Source organism: Stegodyphus dumicola, chromosome X1, assembly GCF_044657685.1.
Source record: "Stegodyphus dumicola isolate Sdum_Otavi_A_Nest chromosome X1, ASM4465768v1".
NCBI classification, from domain to species: domain Eukaryota; kingdom Metazoa; phylum Arthropoda; class Arachnida; order Araneae; family Eresidae; genus Stegodyphus; species Stegodyphus dumicola.
In genome coordinates, this window is record NC_140780.1 from 103,054,212 (window position 1) to 103,074,853 (window position 20,642).

Below are 20,642 nucleotides of genomic sequence, written 5' to 3' on the forward strand. Positions count from 1 at the left end.
AACTGTTCATAAATCTTGACCGATAAAAATGTAATATCAAAATATTTGCTTTCTCAAATTGTAACTAAAGTAATGTTACAAAAACCGGTGATTATGCTATGAAGATATTGTTGCATGCGTACGGGTTCGTAAGGGATTGAATGCACAAGTCTGATAAAAGGTTAATAAAATTTATTCTTATCAAAAAAAATACAACAGAAATCTGGAATTTTCCTCAGAGATATTCGTACAAGTGTTCAAAATATCACACAATATAATCAGCAGTTATACTTCAAACTACTAAAAACGTTAGAATTCCACGCAATGCAAAGAGAAAGCTAATCCAATCTCAAGCTGAACTCGCAAAAATAACAAAACAGCTAACTAAACAACTGAGCTGAGATATTCTCTGTCTGGCTTTTTATAGCTTTAAATCGGTCGCGAGAAATTTCTAGTAATTTCTGCTTCTCGAGATTTCTAGAAAGCAAAAGAGTAGAATTAAGGTTACAGCTAACCTAGTAGTCAATTACATTTATTCAAATTAAATATAAATTACCTAGATAAACTTTTATTCAATGTTGAATGCCCGGGCTCCTGTATTTTTACTTTTCCGGCATAGCTTTCTCTTAAAACTCGTCTCGCGCTGCATTGCACGAGGAGATAGAACAATTTTATTATAATTCTACTAAAAATACCTAACTAAATGCAAAATTCGTAATAAAATGTTAGATATATCAAGATAAAGCTCTTGTAAATTAATTTCTTAATCTTCAGAGTAAAGTTAATTAAACTCATCTTTATTTCTTTCTTAAATTTTCCAACAAGTGTACCTAAAAGCAAGTACTTTAAAGTTAATGTTAAATCTGCATTATGTTTTGCTGATTGTATCTCTCATATAAGAAGCAGTGTAAAATGCTGAGAAATATTTAATAAAATGTAAAATTTAGCATCTGCTATTTCAAGGTCTGTCTTCATGCTTTTGCCTTTTGCTTGTTCATAGCACAATGACGATGAAATTCTAACATCTCAGTTTTATAGTTTAAGGTTTCATTTATGGAACTAATTCTCATTTCTTCATTGTTTCATTCATAAAATTGCTAAGTATGCAAGAAATTGTGTACTTTCAGCCATCCATTATGTAAAGAATTGTGTGTAATTTGTAAGGAATTGGAGCAGGTCGATCCATATGTTCAGCACGTCACTCAAATGTCTTTATAATTCGATGCCATGCAAAAACAAGGTGAGTTTTCCTATGAATGCTCTCTCCAAACCCCTTTCATTTTTACAACTGATGCCCGAACTAAAATAGGGGACAATTAGTTCATCATCGTGCTCTCATTAGCCAACCAAATTCGCCCATCCTCTTTGAATGGGAGAGAATGTGAAAAGCCAAAGGCCCTTACTGTTATGTAATCATAAGGTATAAAAATCATGACATCGATCTAATAATTTTAAGGCATCAAGCGTCATTGCGAACAAGGTCACGGAGAGTTTTTCTTCGAATCCTTCTTACAGGGTTTTCTCATCTCCACAAATGATTTCTAATTTTCTCCCTTTCTTATAAAGGTTTGGTTTGCTTTATTATGGCAACGCACATGAAGGCTATCTGACTACGAGATGGGATTCCTTCGTGGAAAACTTTTTAAGAGAGACTGGTCTTGCAACCACGTTACACAAGGAGAAAATAGAAAATCACTTAAATACCGATGCAACCAAATCGTTCGCTGGGATTTGAACTCGGGTCGAACTACTATTATTCAGCGACTTTACGACTTGGACTCTCGTGAGTATTTCTTTTTTTACGTCAAACAAATGCAAAATGGCTATCTTTAAAATCTTCTTTCTTTATTCTGGTTTATCCTTAGTACTTACCTCTGAAACTTTTATATAAATATCCCGATAATATAAATGCGAAGCTTAAAACTGAAGCAATAAACACACATTTTTTTACTACAATACAGATACAAACATCTACTAAAAACACATATACCATCATAAACAGGTAAAAACATGCTTTGCATATAAAATTATGAAGCAATACGTTTCTTCACTTTTATTTTCAGCATGCCTGCTGTCGAATATACAAAGAAATTCATCACATCTGTAGTTTTAGGAAAAGATGTTGTGCCGCGTATTGGATTGCATCAGATGGAAGCATTACGCTCTGATCTTATTAATGCTATCAAAAGAAGTCAAGATCCTAAGGTAAAGTATAAAATTCAGTTATGATAAAACTTCATGAACTAATAAATATTTAAGATACAATAACACGCCGAATAAATACTAATTCAGAAGTCAATCAACAAAAATCAGCGTTATGTTTTCCGTGCTCTACAAGTTTGCTCCTCCAAACTAGCCCTTGATGAAGAACTAAATTATTTAAAAGCAATAGCTATTGACAGGGGCTTTTCATCCAACATTATTAATCAAGCAGTTAAAAAATTCTCATCTCAACACACTAAAAGCCACACTCTTATTTTAGAAGATTATAAAAATTCTGTTGTCATTCCCTTCTTTCCATCAATTAGCTATAAAGTTGCACATATTTTGCAGAAATTTAACTTTCGGGTTGTTTACTCTCCCATCAATAAAATTCCAACTTCTATACTCAAGGACCCCATTCCGGATATGACTTCCTGGGGTATTTATAGGATTCCTTGCCAGCGCGGTTTAATTTACATTGGCCAAACTAAGAGAGCCTTAAAATTTCGCGTCAAAGAACATGAGGCATATGTTAGAAAAAAGGAAACACAACAGTCTTCTGTAGCAGCAACAGTCTTCTGTTGCTCAAAATTGTTGGTCCGAAAATCACACTTTCAATTTTTCTGCTGCCAAAATTATTCAAAAAACATCTTCCATTGGAGAACTGGATTTTCTAGAGGCATTTCACATTCATAAAAATCTTTCTGTTCTAGTTAACGATCCTAATTCCAATCCAAATTTGCCTTCGGCTTTTAGAGAAATTATGTTTTAGTTCTGGTTTCGCCAACAGATGGCGCCACTTGCTTATTCTTGTCCAGGCTTTCTTATCTTATCTAAACATTATTTCCTATCTTGTTCATTTGCGGTTTTGCAGCTGAAGATGATGATTCGGTAAAACCATCGAAACTAGTCCTGTGAAAATTTTGTAAATTAACGCTGATTTTTGTTGTTTGACTTCTGAATTAGTAATAAATATTTACTTGTTTTGTAAGCAAGATTCTTATTTAAAACAATGTTAAAAAATTGGTTGAAAGGTAGTAGGTAAGATATACCACTTCTGAAACACTGATGATTGAGAATTACAGTGGCGGGAGTTTCGCAGAGAGGGTTGAACTAGTTAACTGATAAGTGGAAGGACAACGCGAGTAAAATAAGACGAATAAGCTGATATGATGGTATCAAAATTTACTGGAGATTACTCGTACATCCTCGCGCACTGTTTCCTCTCGAGTACATTTCCTTCTAGGTTTTTAAGGCCAGATTCTGAAAATTTTAAAAATATTCGCGTAATTTTTCCTTACCACAAAGTTTTCAGAGAACGAGCTTCCCTAAATTTTAAAATAGATTCGTTCACGTAGTGATCGTTTTCGTCTTACTAACGAATACATATCTCGCAAACTATTTGCTAACGTCACGCCGATCATTTCCCTTCTAACTGTTAAACTTTAAGCAAGCATAATACAAGAACCGACCTGTCACAACGAATCACATAAACGAACTGACATTCAACTCTACAATTTCGCTCAGTCAGCTGAGTTCGATCTTCCCTTTCTTAAAGAGTAGTAGAGACAGCAATAGGAACGGGCGAGATTCGAGTTACAGGGAAGTGGAGATGAAGACGTCGTATTTGATATTGTAATGTTAATATTATAATCTCAAATATTGTATATACTTATGTATTCTTATCGGTATGTAAGTTTCTTTCAAAGAAATAATATTGTGACAATTACCTGTAGTTTATCCAATAATACTTTTCATTTTTTTATGTTCTTACTGTAACCGTGTCCTTTGAAATTGAATTATTCGCATAATTTTTGCCTCTTGATTTTTGGACGATAAAATTAGTAAAATAGGTGGTGAAATACGACAAGTGTTACAAAATCTTTTACTTATTTTTCCGCTGTAATTTCCTTAAATATTGTCTTAAATTTTTTTTAAAGATTTTTAACATTTGCAGCTCATAGTTTTCTTCGCATTCCGACTACACTGCGCTCTAATTTTTAATTTTCCTATTCCTATCTGCGCACATTGAACTCAAGAATTTCTTTTGCGTTCTTATTTCCGATTTTAGTTGTTGATCCGCATGACTTTATGTATGCGCATGATCTTCTTTTTATTAGCCCAAAGGGTGTTAGCGCAGAAGGGCTAATAATTTCAAAACGACATTTTGCGTCCATTAACTTTTCAAACTGTTGCCACTAAATATTATCGCCATGTTAAAGAAACTAAATAATGAAGAATCTGCATGAATACATGAATGTTTCTCGCATTGTGAAGAAACAGCGGTACCTAACCCTGTCAGATTTTGAATAACTAGTCTTCCAACCGAACATGGGCACTTGGAAGCCCGAATTTTGAATTTCGAATTTGTTTTATTATCTATTTAAAATTTTGTAAAACTTTAACCGAGATTGTGTATTGGAAGATATGCTGTTTTTAAATTTTGTAATATTGCTGTTGAAGTGAATTTATGTGTTTTAAGTGCGAAGAAAATCTTATTTTATCAATAAAGGTAACACACAAAACGTTAAAAAAAAGCGCTCTTTTGGGCGTAATATAAAATATGATAGTTTTCAGTTGTTATTTTGTTTTATTTTATTTTAAACATAACTTTTAACCTCTTTCGTATTTTAAGCTTTTGAAATTTTCTTTGTACTCTTTATTGCAACATACTTCATATAATTTCCAGTATCAGTTATTTATTTTACATACATGACCTTTTATTTTATTACCTAATTTTAGATGCAAGATTCAGTTTCATTCACACTTTTATCTTTTTTTCAAATTTCATGCATATTCAGACTTAAAGAGCAACCTTAGTTCATGAACGCGCTAGATTTCAAATTTTCCAAACAAAACTTGTCTTAAGTGACGAACGATGTCTCGAGATACGAACTAGTAAGCGGGCAACAAATGATACTCCAAAATGCAGTGGAGGAAATGTCTCCGGAAGAAAAAGGCAGTAGGGTAAATGCTCCTAGTTATTTGATCAGCTAAATTGTGAAAATGGGGAAAGGTGCAAAGATTCGCACAACATTATTACCCTGATAAAGCAGTAGTAAGCCGTAACATAAAAATTTACATTACATTGCCTTGGCTTGCTTTAGGAACATTTTAAAACGTAGACAGAAACAAATCACAGTGGGCAAATTCTTAATGGGCAACGGCTAAGTGATTCTGAAGTAGAGGCGAGTGATGTTAAAAGAAAAATAGTAGGGGATTGAGGAAGGCAGCAGCTATGTTTGTGCATTAGGATTTTCCTTTCAAGCAATTGCATTTTGCAATTTTGACTTTTTCACTGTTTTCTACTTAAGCCGTCAAACTTCTTTCTTAGAGCTCCGGTAAAACAAATTAAAGTTTTCTTTATTTTATATGTTTAGTATTGTGTTAATATTGTGTGTGTTAGATTCAATAAATTGCACCAGTTTTGCATTACGAACTCAACATAAGAAACACTCTTTTCTAAGCACTCATTTAGGTTAGGAGACGGATTAGTTTATTTTGCATTAAATCCTATTGAGAAATTTCCTTCGGTTTACGAATATTTCGAGTAACGAACTATCTTCAGGAAAGAATTAATTTCTTGAACAAAGGTTTCAATTTATTTAACATATTTCTAATCGTAATGATGAACTTGTTTCTTATGATATTTAGACTTATACTGTTTTATTTAATTTTACAGAGTTTTAATTTTATTTCACGCGTTTAATTTTTGTAATTTTGTACATATTCCAATATTTTTGAGTCATTAAATTAATTTTACTCCTATAATTGTTAATTACTCTTTTTTGAAATTAGCATGAGATTTCTTGCACGCGAAGTAATAATAGACAATCTTTTGCCCTTCAGAATTTAAGCCCTTAATTTCACTAACGAAAGCGAAAACGTAACAAACTTCGAATGCGATTTCAACCACACACAAAAATTTCAGTGAAAACTGTTAGAATGCATTCTTTTCATTTCTTAAAAATTTAGCTAATTTCAGATTATTCAGGAAGTACCGTGGTAGTTTTATAACAGATATTTTCTGCATGATTCCCGAACTCGATGTATCACGTCCATTCTAATGACCTGAAGTGCTTGTTTAGCCGAATCACAAAATTCCTTGTGGATGTGAACAACGATAGTAGGTAAGCGCTATCTTTATCCAACCCCTATAACGAAAGAAATTGCAGGGTGCAAGTAAGATCTAGTGATCTTTATGCCCAAAGGACAAATTCGTCGTGTTCACCTGCAGCCTCGATTCAGAGGTTTGGAGAAACACCACTGAGAAGCACTTTCTTATTCCTGTTACACTGTTCATTTGTATAATACAGTCACCATATCACCAGATATCTATTTGGGGGAATAACTAGTTTTCATAGATATACATGAAGGAATTTGTCAGTAACAGCTGCTGAGAAATAGAGGGCAATTTCAAGCGGAACAGTGCACAAAAATTGTTGACTTTGCAGAGCCACGCTGCTGCATACTTTTAATCGTGTACGAAATTCGCTATACAGATCAGAGCACTTCAAATGGAAGCACAGAGAAAGCTTCCTGCTGCTGTGACACCATCTTGGAAACTTACTAAGAGACTCTTTAGTAAGCATGAACAGCTAATATCAGGTAGTGCATGGGAAACTTGAACAGTTTTTGTCAAAGTCTGATTATTTATTCTTTATTTAAACAATGCCAAGGATGGCTTATAGTGTAACAATTATGTTTATACCGTATAATATTTTAAACGCACTTTTTCTATCATAAAATAAATTAATTAATTAATGGGAAATATTTTTACTTATGATTTTAAGGTAAATTTTTTTCAAAGCCCCGAAAAATTCAAAGCTTAACTTTTCATTTTTAGAGAAAGTTCTCAAGTTAAACATTTTCATCATACAAAAATGTGTTTAACGATGCTGATTAGTGACGCTGGTAGTTGTATCTTTGGGCCCATTCGGGTCTCGGAGTCGGCTTGGATATTCATAAGTATATAGTGTCTATGCGACATGGGAGCACTTAAGGAATAGGAGAGATCCTTGGATCCGTGCCCCAGGGTGTTATCTATCATAATTAGAACAGATCTGGGCAGTATGTGTGGCGGGACTGTACCAGTAAAATAAATGGTAAAAGTCTGGTGTTCCTGTCCTGTCTTGTCTTACTAAAGATGTGGTTGGGCATGTGTAGGGGGAGAAATGGATTTGATGTTAACTTTTTATATTGCTCAGTTCGTTTATATACCCTGTGATTGTACCTCAAAGTGCTAATTCAAGGCAGTACTTCCTAAACACTGTAGGCTTAAAATTCATATGCATGTAAGTGCGAATTATCGCAACCCATCTGCATACCTCCAAAAGGAGGGGACGAATAAAAGGAAAGGCTTAGAAGAAAATAATATAACAATGAAATGATAATAATAAAACGTAGATATCAATTACTACATATTTTTAAATTAATTAAGAATTATAAATCAATATTAAAAATTAAATAACAAAACAAAAAATTCCAAAACTTTCCATGACCAATAAAATTGCCTCGCGACTTAGTTATGGAATCTCGACCCAGTTATTGAATCTCGACCTGTCCTTAAGAAATTATTTCTTTAAGGAAAGTGTTTTTACACATTCCCTTTCAAAATCCTGTGATTCCAGTATTCTGTAGCCAGTAAAATAATACAATTCCAGAATAAGGTACTCTCGGGAAAGTCTTCAGTGTAAGGATCCTTCAGATATTAGAACATCCTTAAGGTATGGTTATTAACGTAATTTAATTTGGCCATCTAAAAATTAAAGATATATCCAGTTCTTCAAAAATGTGTCGAAAGGAAAATAGATGAAAATATGACTGTAGTATCATCTTTCAGATTTCCATTTCTGAGTTAGATATGAAGTTACACTTTCAATTACACGTTATGTTACTTTTGTGTCCCTCCTCTTTTTCGTGGTTAGCTAATTACTTTCTAAAATGAATAAATTATTAGAAATTGAATAAATTATATCGTCCAAATTTATTTGAAATTTTATACATTTTAATGAATACCCAACTTGTAAGGATCAATTTAACAAAATTCAAATATTCTTTAAGAAAGCTTTGATTGTCTGCCGTATGAAACAACTTTATTGATTAGACATAAAATTTGTAATAAAAAGTAGCAACGCTTTTTTTTTCTTCAAGTATTCAATTCTAATCAGTTCGTAACATAATGAAAAGATAATATAATTATATTCAGTAAGTTATTTAGAACAAATTGGTTAAAAACAAAAAATATACATAATATTTATGCAGATTCTTTATATTAAATTATATAGTATTATTACATTTGATAAAACTGATATACCAGCCCTTCTCTCAATTTTCTTAATCAAAAAGCTATTTTCTTCCTTTTGCGTATCCTTCAGTATACGAGATATGGTAGGAAAGTAATGAGATTGGTAGTTAGAAAACTCTGTATTTGGAAATACACTCAGAGATCAACATAACCTTTAAAATTGCTCTCTTGGGAGGTTACATATTGTTGCGTGCGTACGGGTTCGTTATGAAATGAATGCACAAGTCCGATGAAAAATGAACAAAATTTATTATTATCACAACAAAAATGCTTAAATTTCCTCGGATATTCGTGCAGTATTACAATATCTCCCAGTAGTTATCTTTTAACTACTCAAACGTTCAAAAAAACTTAATTGAAAACAGCTAAAGAAAGCTAATCCGCGAATTCGCTACAGTCAACAAGATCAGTTTTCTAAGCAAACTCTTAAAACAACAGCAAACTAACTAAAATAACATCATCGAATTGAGAGGTTTTCCTCCTTTTTATAAGATTTTAAATTGCGCGCGAGAATTTTCTGGAACTTTCTCGAAATCAAAAAGAGATATCTATTAAATGTTAAATGCACGCACTCTAGTATTTTCAATTTTTCGGCTTAGCTTTCTTTAAATATTCGTCACGCGCTGCACTGCACGGGGAATAAAACAATTTAATTTATAATTCAACTAACATTAGCTATTTAAATACCAAATCCGTAACAATATCATCAGAAACATAGCTCCAACTCTTTAGCGTTCGATTTTAATCGGCCAGTCACATGACGGATGCTGCTTATATTGTCATAAGGAGAGCTTTTTAAATGGAATCTGTTCTCAGGAGAAGAATAAATCAACAAGATTTAGGTCAAGTGTGTAGAGCGACTTAGTGACAAATAACGCACTGTCATGAAGAGTCAGCCTCCTGTCTCCAATGTGTAGCTGAATGGGAAGAATATTTCAGTCTCCCAAACTTCTCGTCATATTAATGTTCGTTTTTTCGCACGTTTTCAACATTTTCCTCCGTTTCTGCGTCGAAGGGCTTACGGAGCGCAGTTCATCTTCTATATTTTCCCAGCCATCTGAGAAGACTCCCATCACGATAAATTGACTAAATCTTCGAAAGACACACTCTCATGCATGTACGTAACTTTCTGCTATTTTGTGCCAAGTTTACTATTTGCCAAGTTTTACACCCATGATTTAAGATCTTGTTATTCTATTTCTGTACCAAGTCAGTACGCATTCCATGTATCAGGTACCCAAGAAAGTTCTGCGCGGTTTTCGTTTTCGTCACTCATCAAAACGGCCATCAAAAATCTTAAACGCCCATTTTATTCTTCGAAATAATCACCACTGGCTTCAGTTACATGTTTCCAACGAGACACAAGGTTATATAAATGCAATTTTTGAAAAAAATCCTTTTTCCTGGAATCCAAAAATTGTGATACAGGTATTGCGACATCGTCGCGTTTTCGAAACTGCTGTTCACGCAGGTGGTTATCCATAGACAAAAGCAGGTAATAGTCCGATGGAGCAATGCCCGGGGAATAGAATGTCTGAGGCAGAACTGTCTAGCCTGGTGTTTTGATGACCTCTTTCGACGTTTCTGCTGTGTGAGGTCCAGCATTACCTTGGAGGAGAACTCCTCTTCTATTAACCAATGCTGGCTGTTTCTGGTGCAGTGTAGCTCTTTGCTATTGTGACGAGCAGACGTCGGGTGTTAAGCTTTTTCTACTTTCTAGGTATTTGGACTATATCAGCGCTGGTCCACCAAGCTCACAGCATTACCTTCTTTTGGTGAATGTCCGGTTTAGTGGCCAGTGAGACCGAACCAGAGGTTGACCAATGATGTTTTATCTTCCGGTTATCATACGTGATCCAATTTTTGTCACATATCGAGATTTGTCCAGGAAGGAGCTTTATTATGGCACAACATTAACGACAATCAGATGGAAATTTGACCATTGCAGCTTGTTCTCGGGTAGGACATGAGGAGCTCATTTGTTTAGTTTCCAGGTCATCCCAAGGTTATGAAGATGTGATCGAATAGTTTCTTCAGATACTCCAAACCTGTGTGCAAACTCCAGGCAGATTTGATGAGGATTACTCCTTGATTTTCTCCTTAAGCTGGACTTTGTTGAGGGTAGAAGACGACCAACACAAGGCTTGATTTCAAGGCTCTCGTCTCCGGAAGAAAATCGGCGGAACCACTTTTGAGCAGTCCGTTCACTAACTCATGTCCCTCGAAATGTGAAGCATATTCTTCTAGCAGCCTCTACAGCTTTGTTTCCTTATTTATATTCGTAAAACAAAATATTCCTTAAAATCTCCTTTCCCAATGACATGCTTTTTTTAAGACTGCAAACAAATACTACAAAAACCGATAGCGAATTATGCGATGCCCTGCGTTTGAAAGGAATGTAAACATATGACGTCATCAGAATCAATCTCATCAAACTAACGCGCCAAAAGTAGCCGTTCTCAAAAAAGGCACCGACACCTGCTACTCTCGAGATTTCTACACTATTACAAGTATATAGTTTTCTTTCGTTTTGCATAATTTTATTTCCTGTACATGGCACAGAAAACACAGAAATGTGCACAGTGGCACAGAAAATATTCACTTCACTGGTGACACAGCTAATTAACATTTGTATTTTAAAGAAATTATTTTTAATAAAGTATATTTACCTAAGATGTTTTTTGGTTAACATTGTTAGTTTCTGCAATCACATAAAATATGAAGCTTTAAAATTATTGTAGTATATAAAACAGTTATAAAAGTGATTTAAAATTCAAACTTCACGTAATATATATTGTTTCATCATTTATGTAATTTATCTGTTAATAAGTTTTCAAATGCTCTAATATTTGCTAAGATATTTTTCCCTGCAGTGGAAAATCATCATGGGTGGCGTCTTCTGTTGCTGTCCAGATGAACTGAAACTTGATACTTCAGATGGATTTGCAGACAAAATTAATTTTCGTGATGTTGCAACTCATCCCAGTGATTCATCTATAGCTCTTACAGTTCATCAACCATTATATCCACCAGGAAAAATTATTCATATAGTACGTAACCATCCAAAAAAAGAGGAGTAAGTACCTTAAAAACATCCTTCATTACCGTTAGAGACTTTTTAATGGTATAACTGCATGTAAAAAAAATGCTTTGTGCTTTGGCATTAAACGTATTTCAGAAACTCGATCTAATAAACGATGCAATAAATAAACTCATATGCCTAGTTATTAGAACAATATCTGTAACTCTTTTTATTACATGCAAATGACATTATAGTACAAAATAAGAGTTAATTCGAAGACATCATTGCATAGGGTAAAGGTTGAGAAACGTTTTCACTATACCTTCTTCTTGTATAAAAGAAAATTTTATCAATGAATCTGTATAACCTTTCACTATTTTAAGTAGTTATGCTTTCCTGCATTTAATCCAGTGGTTCCCAACCTTTTTTGCTCCATGTACCCGTCTCATCACTGCTATACAATAATTTCCCTTGCCCTTCATTCTAAAACTCAAAAAATACCTATGCATTTATTTAAATCTAAATTAATTTATTTTTATAAATTCATCTCTATTTAAAGAAAAAGTATAATGTTTCAAATACAAAAACTATAATAAAAGAGGTTTTTATATTCATTAATTAAAACTAAATACTTAACAAGTGAGTAAAACGCTGGCCGCATTCCCCTCTGAAACTACCATATTCCTCTTTGATTGAGACCTTCTTATCTAATCTAAATACAATCTGCATTTTACACTGTGAAAAGTGTGGTTTACATGAAATGACTTAACGTTTCACTAAAACACACGTATAATATAATACCGATATTTAGTTAGACTTGATATATTTTAAAAATCTTAGTAGTGCCTATTTGGGTTCTGTTACGCTACTTTGAAAGTTGTGGCCTAAGACAGAACAAGTTAGTCGTATCACTTCATAGGATATCTCTCCCACAATTAAATTGAAACTAAAGATTTAACTTTAAATATGCTCGGTGTTTCTTTTGAAGAGAGACATCGTAGGGTTTTTCTTAATTTGTATAACAAATTTATTTTAAGTTTCCCTGTTCTCAACTTCTCAAACTTCCCCTCACATTATCTCGCCAGGATGTAAATTTAAAGTGAAGTGCTATTTAAACATGTGATTATCTCAGGTTATTCAGAGCGTGTTTCGCTAGCCTAGCGCACGTTTCGTTGTTATTTCGCTGTCACTTGTCTTCTCGTCTACGTTTAAATTATCGCCGCAAGCGAATGGTGTTTTTGTAACGCACGAAGCCCGTGCTTTCTGTTATTTTAGTTTGAATTAATAAAGGGTTATTTTGCACCCTTCTTCTATGCTGGTATTTATTTCACGCCTGTGCGAGAATTCGCCAGGTTCATTGTAGGATCTAAGTCAGTGGATGTGGAAAAGTAGAGCTAGATCTTACAGACAGCCTTCTAATACAACTTTTCAGATTTTTTCTTCTTTATCGTTTTTGTACTACCTAAGTAAGGAAAAACTTTCTTTTTTTTTATATGTCGAGCTAAAATCTGAAATAAACTAATTAGGTTAATTTAATGTGATTTGAATTCAGTGTTATGATTCTGAATTCTGTTATTGATTCTTTCTCAAATTAGCAAAAAAGTACAGAAATCTTATATAGGGATGTACCGTAATGTTAAGACCTGTAACTAGATTTTGTACTTTATTTCCGCAAACTATCTTAAAATATTGGCTACTTAGAACAGGCGTCTTAATTTAATTCAGACAGCTGCTTGGACAGAATTGGTTGACAACTGCTAAGGACAGATGACAGTAGCAGCGATAGCAATCACAAAAATGGACGGCAGGAAAATGTGGAAATTAACATAAGTGCGAGATACAGTAAGACGTGTTGCGCGTATGCAAATTTTGGATTGCCGGAGTTATTCGTCACGTGATGCGCTAATAAAAGAGATAAAAGATTTCACCTTTGTTGTTCAAAAGCAAAATTTAACAGGTAAGAGTCAATTTACGAAATTGCGATTTTCGATATCTTCTCAACATCACTCGACGTCAGCCATAGTGTTGTTTTAAGGTTTTGGAAATCATTTCAAACAAATGGAATGTATAGCAAACGTCACGGGACATGTCGTGTTCGCAGTGCGACGCCTGCAGAAGATAGGTACTTGTGCTATCCACAAACAGAACCGGCGCAACATAGCAATTGAGGTAACAAATCAGTTACTTGCTGCTACTGGCTAGCGAATCTCCCGAAAAGCTCTTGGCAGACGTTTGCATTAAGGAGAACTATACGCCCGCTGTCCTGTTGTGCGCATTCCATTGTCCAGACAGCAACGTACCGCCGGCTTGCAACAGTCTCGCGAACATCGTAATTGGACTCAATAGAACTGAGCTTGTGTACTATTCTTAGATGAGAGTAGGTTCAGTCTGGTACCGAATTATAAATGCCAACTAATCTGATGTGAGAGTGGTACTGCTTACCATCCAGAAAATATCTAGGAAGCACGGGTATCCGAGATGCAGTATCATGGTATTTGCCGGAGGTAAGGTCAATGGCCGCAGGCCCTTACATGTGGTTGCAACTGAGACTATGACTGATCAATGATGCATTAATGATGTTCTGCTGCCTCATGTTCGCATGTAGGCGATAATTGTTATAATTTGTTTCCCTGGACGACAACGCAACATGTCATCGAATAGTCGCTGTCCAGGCGTGTCTATAGAGGGAGGATATTAAACGCCATGTATGGCCAGCGTGTTCTCTAGATCTGAATCCTACTAAAAATGTTTGGGATGCTTTAGGGAGGAGTCTTCTGGTCGACAATACCCTCCAATAAACAAGCACACCCACATTCAGTGCGCTGACAGAGGGATGGGATGAATTCCCCCAAAAGCTGTTGGATAATGTTGTACAAAGTATGGCACGACGTGTGGAATCTTACATCGCCCATCATGATGATCATATCCCGAACTGACATCTCACGCCAGAATGCCTGCGAACGGTAACTGCATTTTTTCTATTTTTAAGTATTCAGCACAATATGACCACTTTTCCCCTTGAACACTTTTCAAAGCCTTCTAGATTTCAGACCATAAATAATTATCTTCATTGTTATGTCCTAATATTCTGGCATCATTTTATTGCACTTGGCATCCAAACACACATTTTATTGCACTTGGATCAAAAACGGCTATACAGCGCGTTTTTTAACGCGCTGTATAGCCGTTTTTGATCCGTCCTTAACAATTGCTCAGCAGTGTATTAATGAAATGAGTCCTAGTGCATTTTTCGTTTGTGAGAAGCAGTGAAGAATTTTCCGCTCAGTGTTCGTTTGATTGAAGGATTATGGTATAAACACTGTCTGTAATGTATATATAGTGTAGAATCTATGTTTGATGTGAATGCTTTCCTTGGTTAATCATTAAGGAAATATTTTTACTTTTATGGGCCGTTCATAAGCTATGGTACAAACACTGCCGGTTATGTATATATAGTACATAATCTATGTTGGATATGAATGCATTCCTTGGTTAATGATTAAGGAGATATTTTTACTTTTATGGGCCGTTCAGGAGCTGGTGAGGTACAGTTTATTCTGTTATCCTTATTTATAGTCATGCTTGCAAATTTCATGGTTTGCACAAATAAATGTCACAGTGTTTCTTCATATAGTTAAGACTATTAATTTTAGGAATTCCGGTTATAAAGTCTGCTGGTATGTTAAGCAAATAAATAACAACAATCAAATTACTATAAGATAAAGAGAAATTATGACAATACGAGAATCAATAGGCAAAGTGAAATATATCCATTTCGGAACTTTCTTTAGGCGAATGTATCTACAGGGAAAATACCTATCCATTTTTATCTATTTGATTTTGTTAATTTTATTTAATAGGCGAGAAGAAATGTATTCATTTCTGAACTTAAAAGGAAATTAAAAGGAGTCCTAATGAAACAAACAACGAAACACGCAGACACTACTAAATTATTTTTTTTATTGTTTACTAAATTTGCAAATTTTACGTTGAAACCGTTGAGGCTATATAGCAAAACAGAAGAGAAAGAACTAGTCTTGCAGATATCTTTGCTCCTGATGAACAGGGACCTGTACCTGTTAGCCCTCGAAATTGAATGTTATCTTTACTAAATCTACTCTAAAAGGCTGTTGTTGCTTTGCGAGTTTTAAGGCTGTATAGTGCTTCTATCGCAGAATAGGTTACTATTCTAAATCTCCACCTCGCAGTATCAAATAAGTAAGATTACTTCTTTCTTTTAATCTTCTTAAACATGCAAGAGTGCCAAGACACGTTGATCTTTACTTAATATGATTTACTGATATTCACTATGACATTTATATTTTCAGGTTATGTGTCCACACAATAATATATTCAGAACGGGTTTCTTCTTTTGACCATTTTTGTACTTATATTCGTACAAAAATTATTATTAAACAGCAAGCATTCTTATATTCTTATATTTGAATGTGTAAATAGGAGTACCGTAAATAGGAGTATAAAAATGAGTATTTTGCAACAGAGGAACTGAGGGCGTGGCCAGTGAGAAACAGCTGCAACGCATAACGTCATCCATGACATACCACCAGAAGGCGTAGCCAGTGACATCACAAATGGAGATGAGTTGTTTAAGGCTGCTGGTGAGATGCATGCATCATGCTGATGTAATTAATTTCAGATTGGAATTTAGTTTTTGAAAATTGGCAACGGATCAAGAGGATTTTGGTTTTGCGGGAAAATATTCATGGCGCCCTGCATGGACAAAAACGCGAATTACGTATTTTGGAATTTTTTTTTAAAGTCTGTCGTTAAATCCATTCAGTGCACGTCTCTTAAAACAACGCATGAGAGAAAAAAATACAAAAAGGACTTCCTTCTAATGACAATTCATCATGCCATGAAAATGAAACTACATGCTATTTTTTTTTTTTTATTATTATTATTATTATTATTCTACTTAATTTTATTTTGATAATTTTATTCTTTCTAATTTTCCATGAACAACATGTAAGTTAAAACAAACTCTGAGTTTTAACTTACATCTTATATTTTACGAAAGTAATTTTTCAAATATATGCTGTCTATTTGTTATATTATTTACTTTTAGTTGCGATTTCGTACTTTTTTTCTTTTTAACATTATAGTTTTCAACATATCCTGAATTTTAACTTATTTTTTGTTTTTTCCAATCATATATAACTACTATTTTTTATGTCATTTAATTTTAAATATAATTTTTAACACTTTTTTTCTATTTATTTTTAGCCTTTCTAGTTTTCTATACAAACTTTAGTTTTAACTCATTTGTTTTACATTATTCTATTTCTAAGGAAACATTTATCGTATTTTTCATAAACTTAGTTATTACTTAATTTTATACAGAATTTCTAATTTCTTTCATATATTTAACAATATCTTCTTAATGTTATCAATATTTTTTAATTCAACAAATTGAGTGTATAACTATTAATTAATTTTCTTACGTTAATCATTTCCCTTCTTAGTTTATATTTCATAGTTCTACTTATTTATTTACTACTACTTATTTTGCTATAGTCTCATAATTCATAATTTTAACATTTTATTCCACTTTAGACACTAACTCAATTTTTTAACAACTTTTTTAGTTTACTGTGTATTCAGATATTTTCTCATAATTTTTAAAATACTTGTTATATTCTCCGATCATAATTGATCATCTACATTATTTGATTTGGCTTAGTTTTTACTCAGTAATTTCCTTTCACAACTTTACAGTTTAAAATCATTTATATCTGAATGTTAAGTATTTATTTTATTTAAAGTTTTAAGGTCTTCGTTTAAGACTTTCGTTAAGTTTCGGTCTTTCGTTAAGTTTTAAGGCTCTCATATAGTTTTAAGGTCTTTAAGGAAAACTAAGAATTTTTTACGACACATGTATAAACCAACTTTCTCATTCTTAAAATCAACTTTTTCAATACCCAAATTACCAATTTTCAAATGTTAGTTACCAGTGTTTAATAGTTTTACTCAATAACATCACTTTAAACTTTAACACCTTACTTTGAATTATAACATACCTTTTTCTGAATTGCTCTTTCTTTTAATTCTAGCGTATGACCTTAACCTGTTTATTATAATTTAATGCAGTACCAACTTAACTCACTATCCAACCGCAATGTGTTTCACTTACATTCTGTTTGATAATTTCCCTTAATTGACAAAAAGCAAATATTTAATTATTAGTCATTTCAAAATAGAACTAGCATATTTTTCACAAAAGATTGCCTTCTTCTTCTATTCAGAAAACCTATTAACCTATAACTGGTTTTGAGATACAAAAGAGACTGTTATCATACGTTGCTCATCTTTCGACATTTCAGAGTTTTAAAACTTCTTTCACAAATATTTCAGTGTCATCAGAAAATATAATTGACATTTTTTACTCCAATTTAAAGGCGACGTACTGTTATAAGAATTTTTTAATTACATTTATAACGCAAATAAACGTATTTTGTGCTAAATATGCATAAACATTTAGATTCAGAATATTTCTTTTTAATCTGATGTAAGACATGATTTTCGTTCATGATATGGATTTTCTATTGATTTATTTGACCATACACTATAGCAAATTTTTATTTAAAAAATTCAACTTTTAACGAATTACACAAATAAAAACCACGATACATCTGCTGTTTTTTAAGAAAAGGAACTTTGATATACTTCTAGAAATGTAAATGCTTCTAAAGTTTTCTTTCCATAACGTCGATATTCATTAGTTTACTAATTCCAATAATTCCTTTGTTAGCTAATATATTTTCTAATGAACGAAAGAGTGTCAAAAACGTGACACAGTGTAACTATTACGAATATACATATTTTTACCAACATACACACATTATCGACTGAACCGAAGGAAGACACAAGTGTTTTACCCCAATCTACATTATATTTTTTAAATACTTAAACTTTCATACATTCTAGAATGCAGGCGAAAACTACATAGATAGTTCTGTATTTCCATACATCAGATAAAATTAATTTAAAACTTTTATGAATGATATTTGTAAGTAATGCTTAGGACTTCATAAAAGTTAGCATTCACTGTGTTAATACTTGCATCATCAATTATTTACATTAATCAATGTAATATCATCATTCAGTACAGGTAATATAGGCATACATACTTAAAATTTAATAGTCTTACTTTTATTACAGCTGAATAACTAACTGTTGGGAGAAAGGTCCATATCTTACGATATTTAGTTCGCGTATAACAACTTTTTCCAAGACCCACACTTTCCAAGACGTTCATTAAATTCGCCAAAGCTCTTTTTTATTTATATTTTAAATGCATCATTAATCTCTTTTCTATATCATAACTTTTAAATAATTGCAAACAGTTGCTACTAAAACGCGGATAAATGTATATGGTCTCTCCATCTTCAAGCTCACGACTCATTTTAACGGTAACTACTAAATACCATTTCAGACACCAATATGTATCTGCATCATAACTCAATTTTTCTGCAAGTTCCAATTTTATATATTCAAGAAACACATCTAAGCCTTGATCATTATTTGTGTTAGAGAAAATCGACTCAGTTGAGAACATACCATAAAGACTTCTGATTTTAGTAGACTTACATGCATTAATAGTGTTAACGTTTCTTCGTTTTTGCAAGGTTCGTGTCAAACTATTGTTACGGGTTTAGTATTTAAATAGCTAATGTTAGTTGAACTATAAACTAAATTGTTTTATTCCCCGTGCAGTGCAGCGCGTGACGAATATTAAAGGGAAGCTAAGCCGGAAAATTAAAAAATACAAGAGTACGTGCATTTAACATTAAATAAATATCTCTTTTTCATTTCGAGAAAATTCCAGAAAATTCTCGCGCATTTAAAAAGCTTATATAAGCGGCATGAAAACTTTTCAGTTCGTTATTGTAGTTAGTTAGTTAGTTGTTGTTGTTTTAAGAGTTTGTTCAGAAAACTGCTCTTGTTGACTGTAGCGAATTTGCGGATTAGCTTTCTCTAGTTGTTTTGAATTAAGTTCTCTTGAACGTTTGAGTACTTGAAAGATAACTACTGTGAGATATTGTAATACTGCACGAATATTTTAGGAAATTTAAGCATATTTGTTGTGAAAATAATAAATTTTTGTTCATTTTTCACCGGACTTGTGCATTCATTTCGTAACGAACCCGTACGCACGCAACACTATGTTGCATTCGAATGTGTTGTAACAGATCACTTTTTCATTTATACGCTTGTGAACAATGAGTACAATTTCTAAAACGAGAAGTATCATGTTATTTCAAAGCATCATCATTAGTAAATCTCATTGGACAACTACTAAATTAAAAAAGATTTCATGTGTCTCTTCTAATTCCTTTTCTACTTCAAAGAATGTTCGAACAGTCAGTACTACTTCTAACATATAAAGCTTGATACCGTTTTAAATTACCAAGCTCACTAAATAATTCTGAGCATGATTTACACTTAAAAGTATATAGTTTTCATATCCCTTTTACATGAAAAAAATTCTAATCATTCACTACAAATTCTCAGACGAGAAGCTTCATAACTTTCCAAACTAGCAATTTCAGTAATTGTCTTAGGACATACACTATATATGAAAATTCTTTCATGAGATTTCAACTAGCCGTTCAGATCACTTGTTTTCAGAAATCTCCCAAACATATCGCATAAGTAAAATTTCGGAGATGAATCGCTTCATAAACCCTTAAATTCTCAACACGAGTGAATCGCTTGAAACATATACTGCATTCGAAATATATAAAGCTTAAAAAAATGTGATAAAAATAATGATATATTCATTTCACCGAGAAGTTTTTTTTTTCCTTTCAGTATATTTATTTATTTTTCAAAGAACATGTTCTATACTCTATTTAAAACATTCTTAAAATGATTTTTCATAAATTGCTATCAATATGTATTTACTTGCATTTGATAAGAAAATAATAATTTACATGTTTCTTTTAAAATTAAAATAAAAGTTTCAATATATTTCTATTAAAAAATACAGGGAAACCAAAATAGGCATAACATCAATCAAACACAGAAATATAAACAAAATAGCTGTATTTATATCAAAGCACTTTTGCAATCTACATAACATTTAAATTCAAAAAAACATATCATGAAATA

The 20,642-nt window shown here is 32.8% G+C and overlaps 1 protein-coding gene across 2 annotated transcripts in view; it reads left to right on the forward strand.

The window, feature by feature from the left end:
• The window catches only part of inaE (inactivation no afterpotential E), a 295,275-nt gene that overhangs the window by 244,611 nt on the left and 30,022 nt on the right, over positions 1 to 20,642 (forward strand). For both annotated transcript variants that reach the window (XM_085808531.1, XM_085808532.1), the window contains exons 14-15: positions 2,043 to 2,184; positions 11,362 to 11,564. In XM_085808531.1, the coding sequence (XP_085664657.1) occupies positions 2,043 to 2,184; positions 11,362 to 11,564 (345 nt within the window). The remainder of the gene's footprint in view (positions 1 to 2,042; positions 2,185 to 11,361; positions 11,565 to 20,642) is intronic.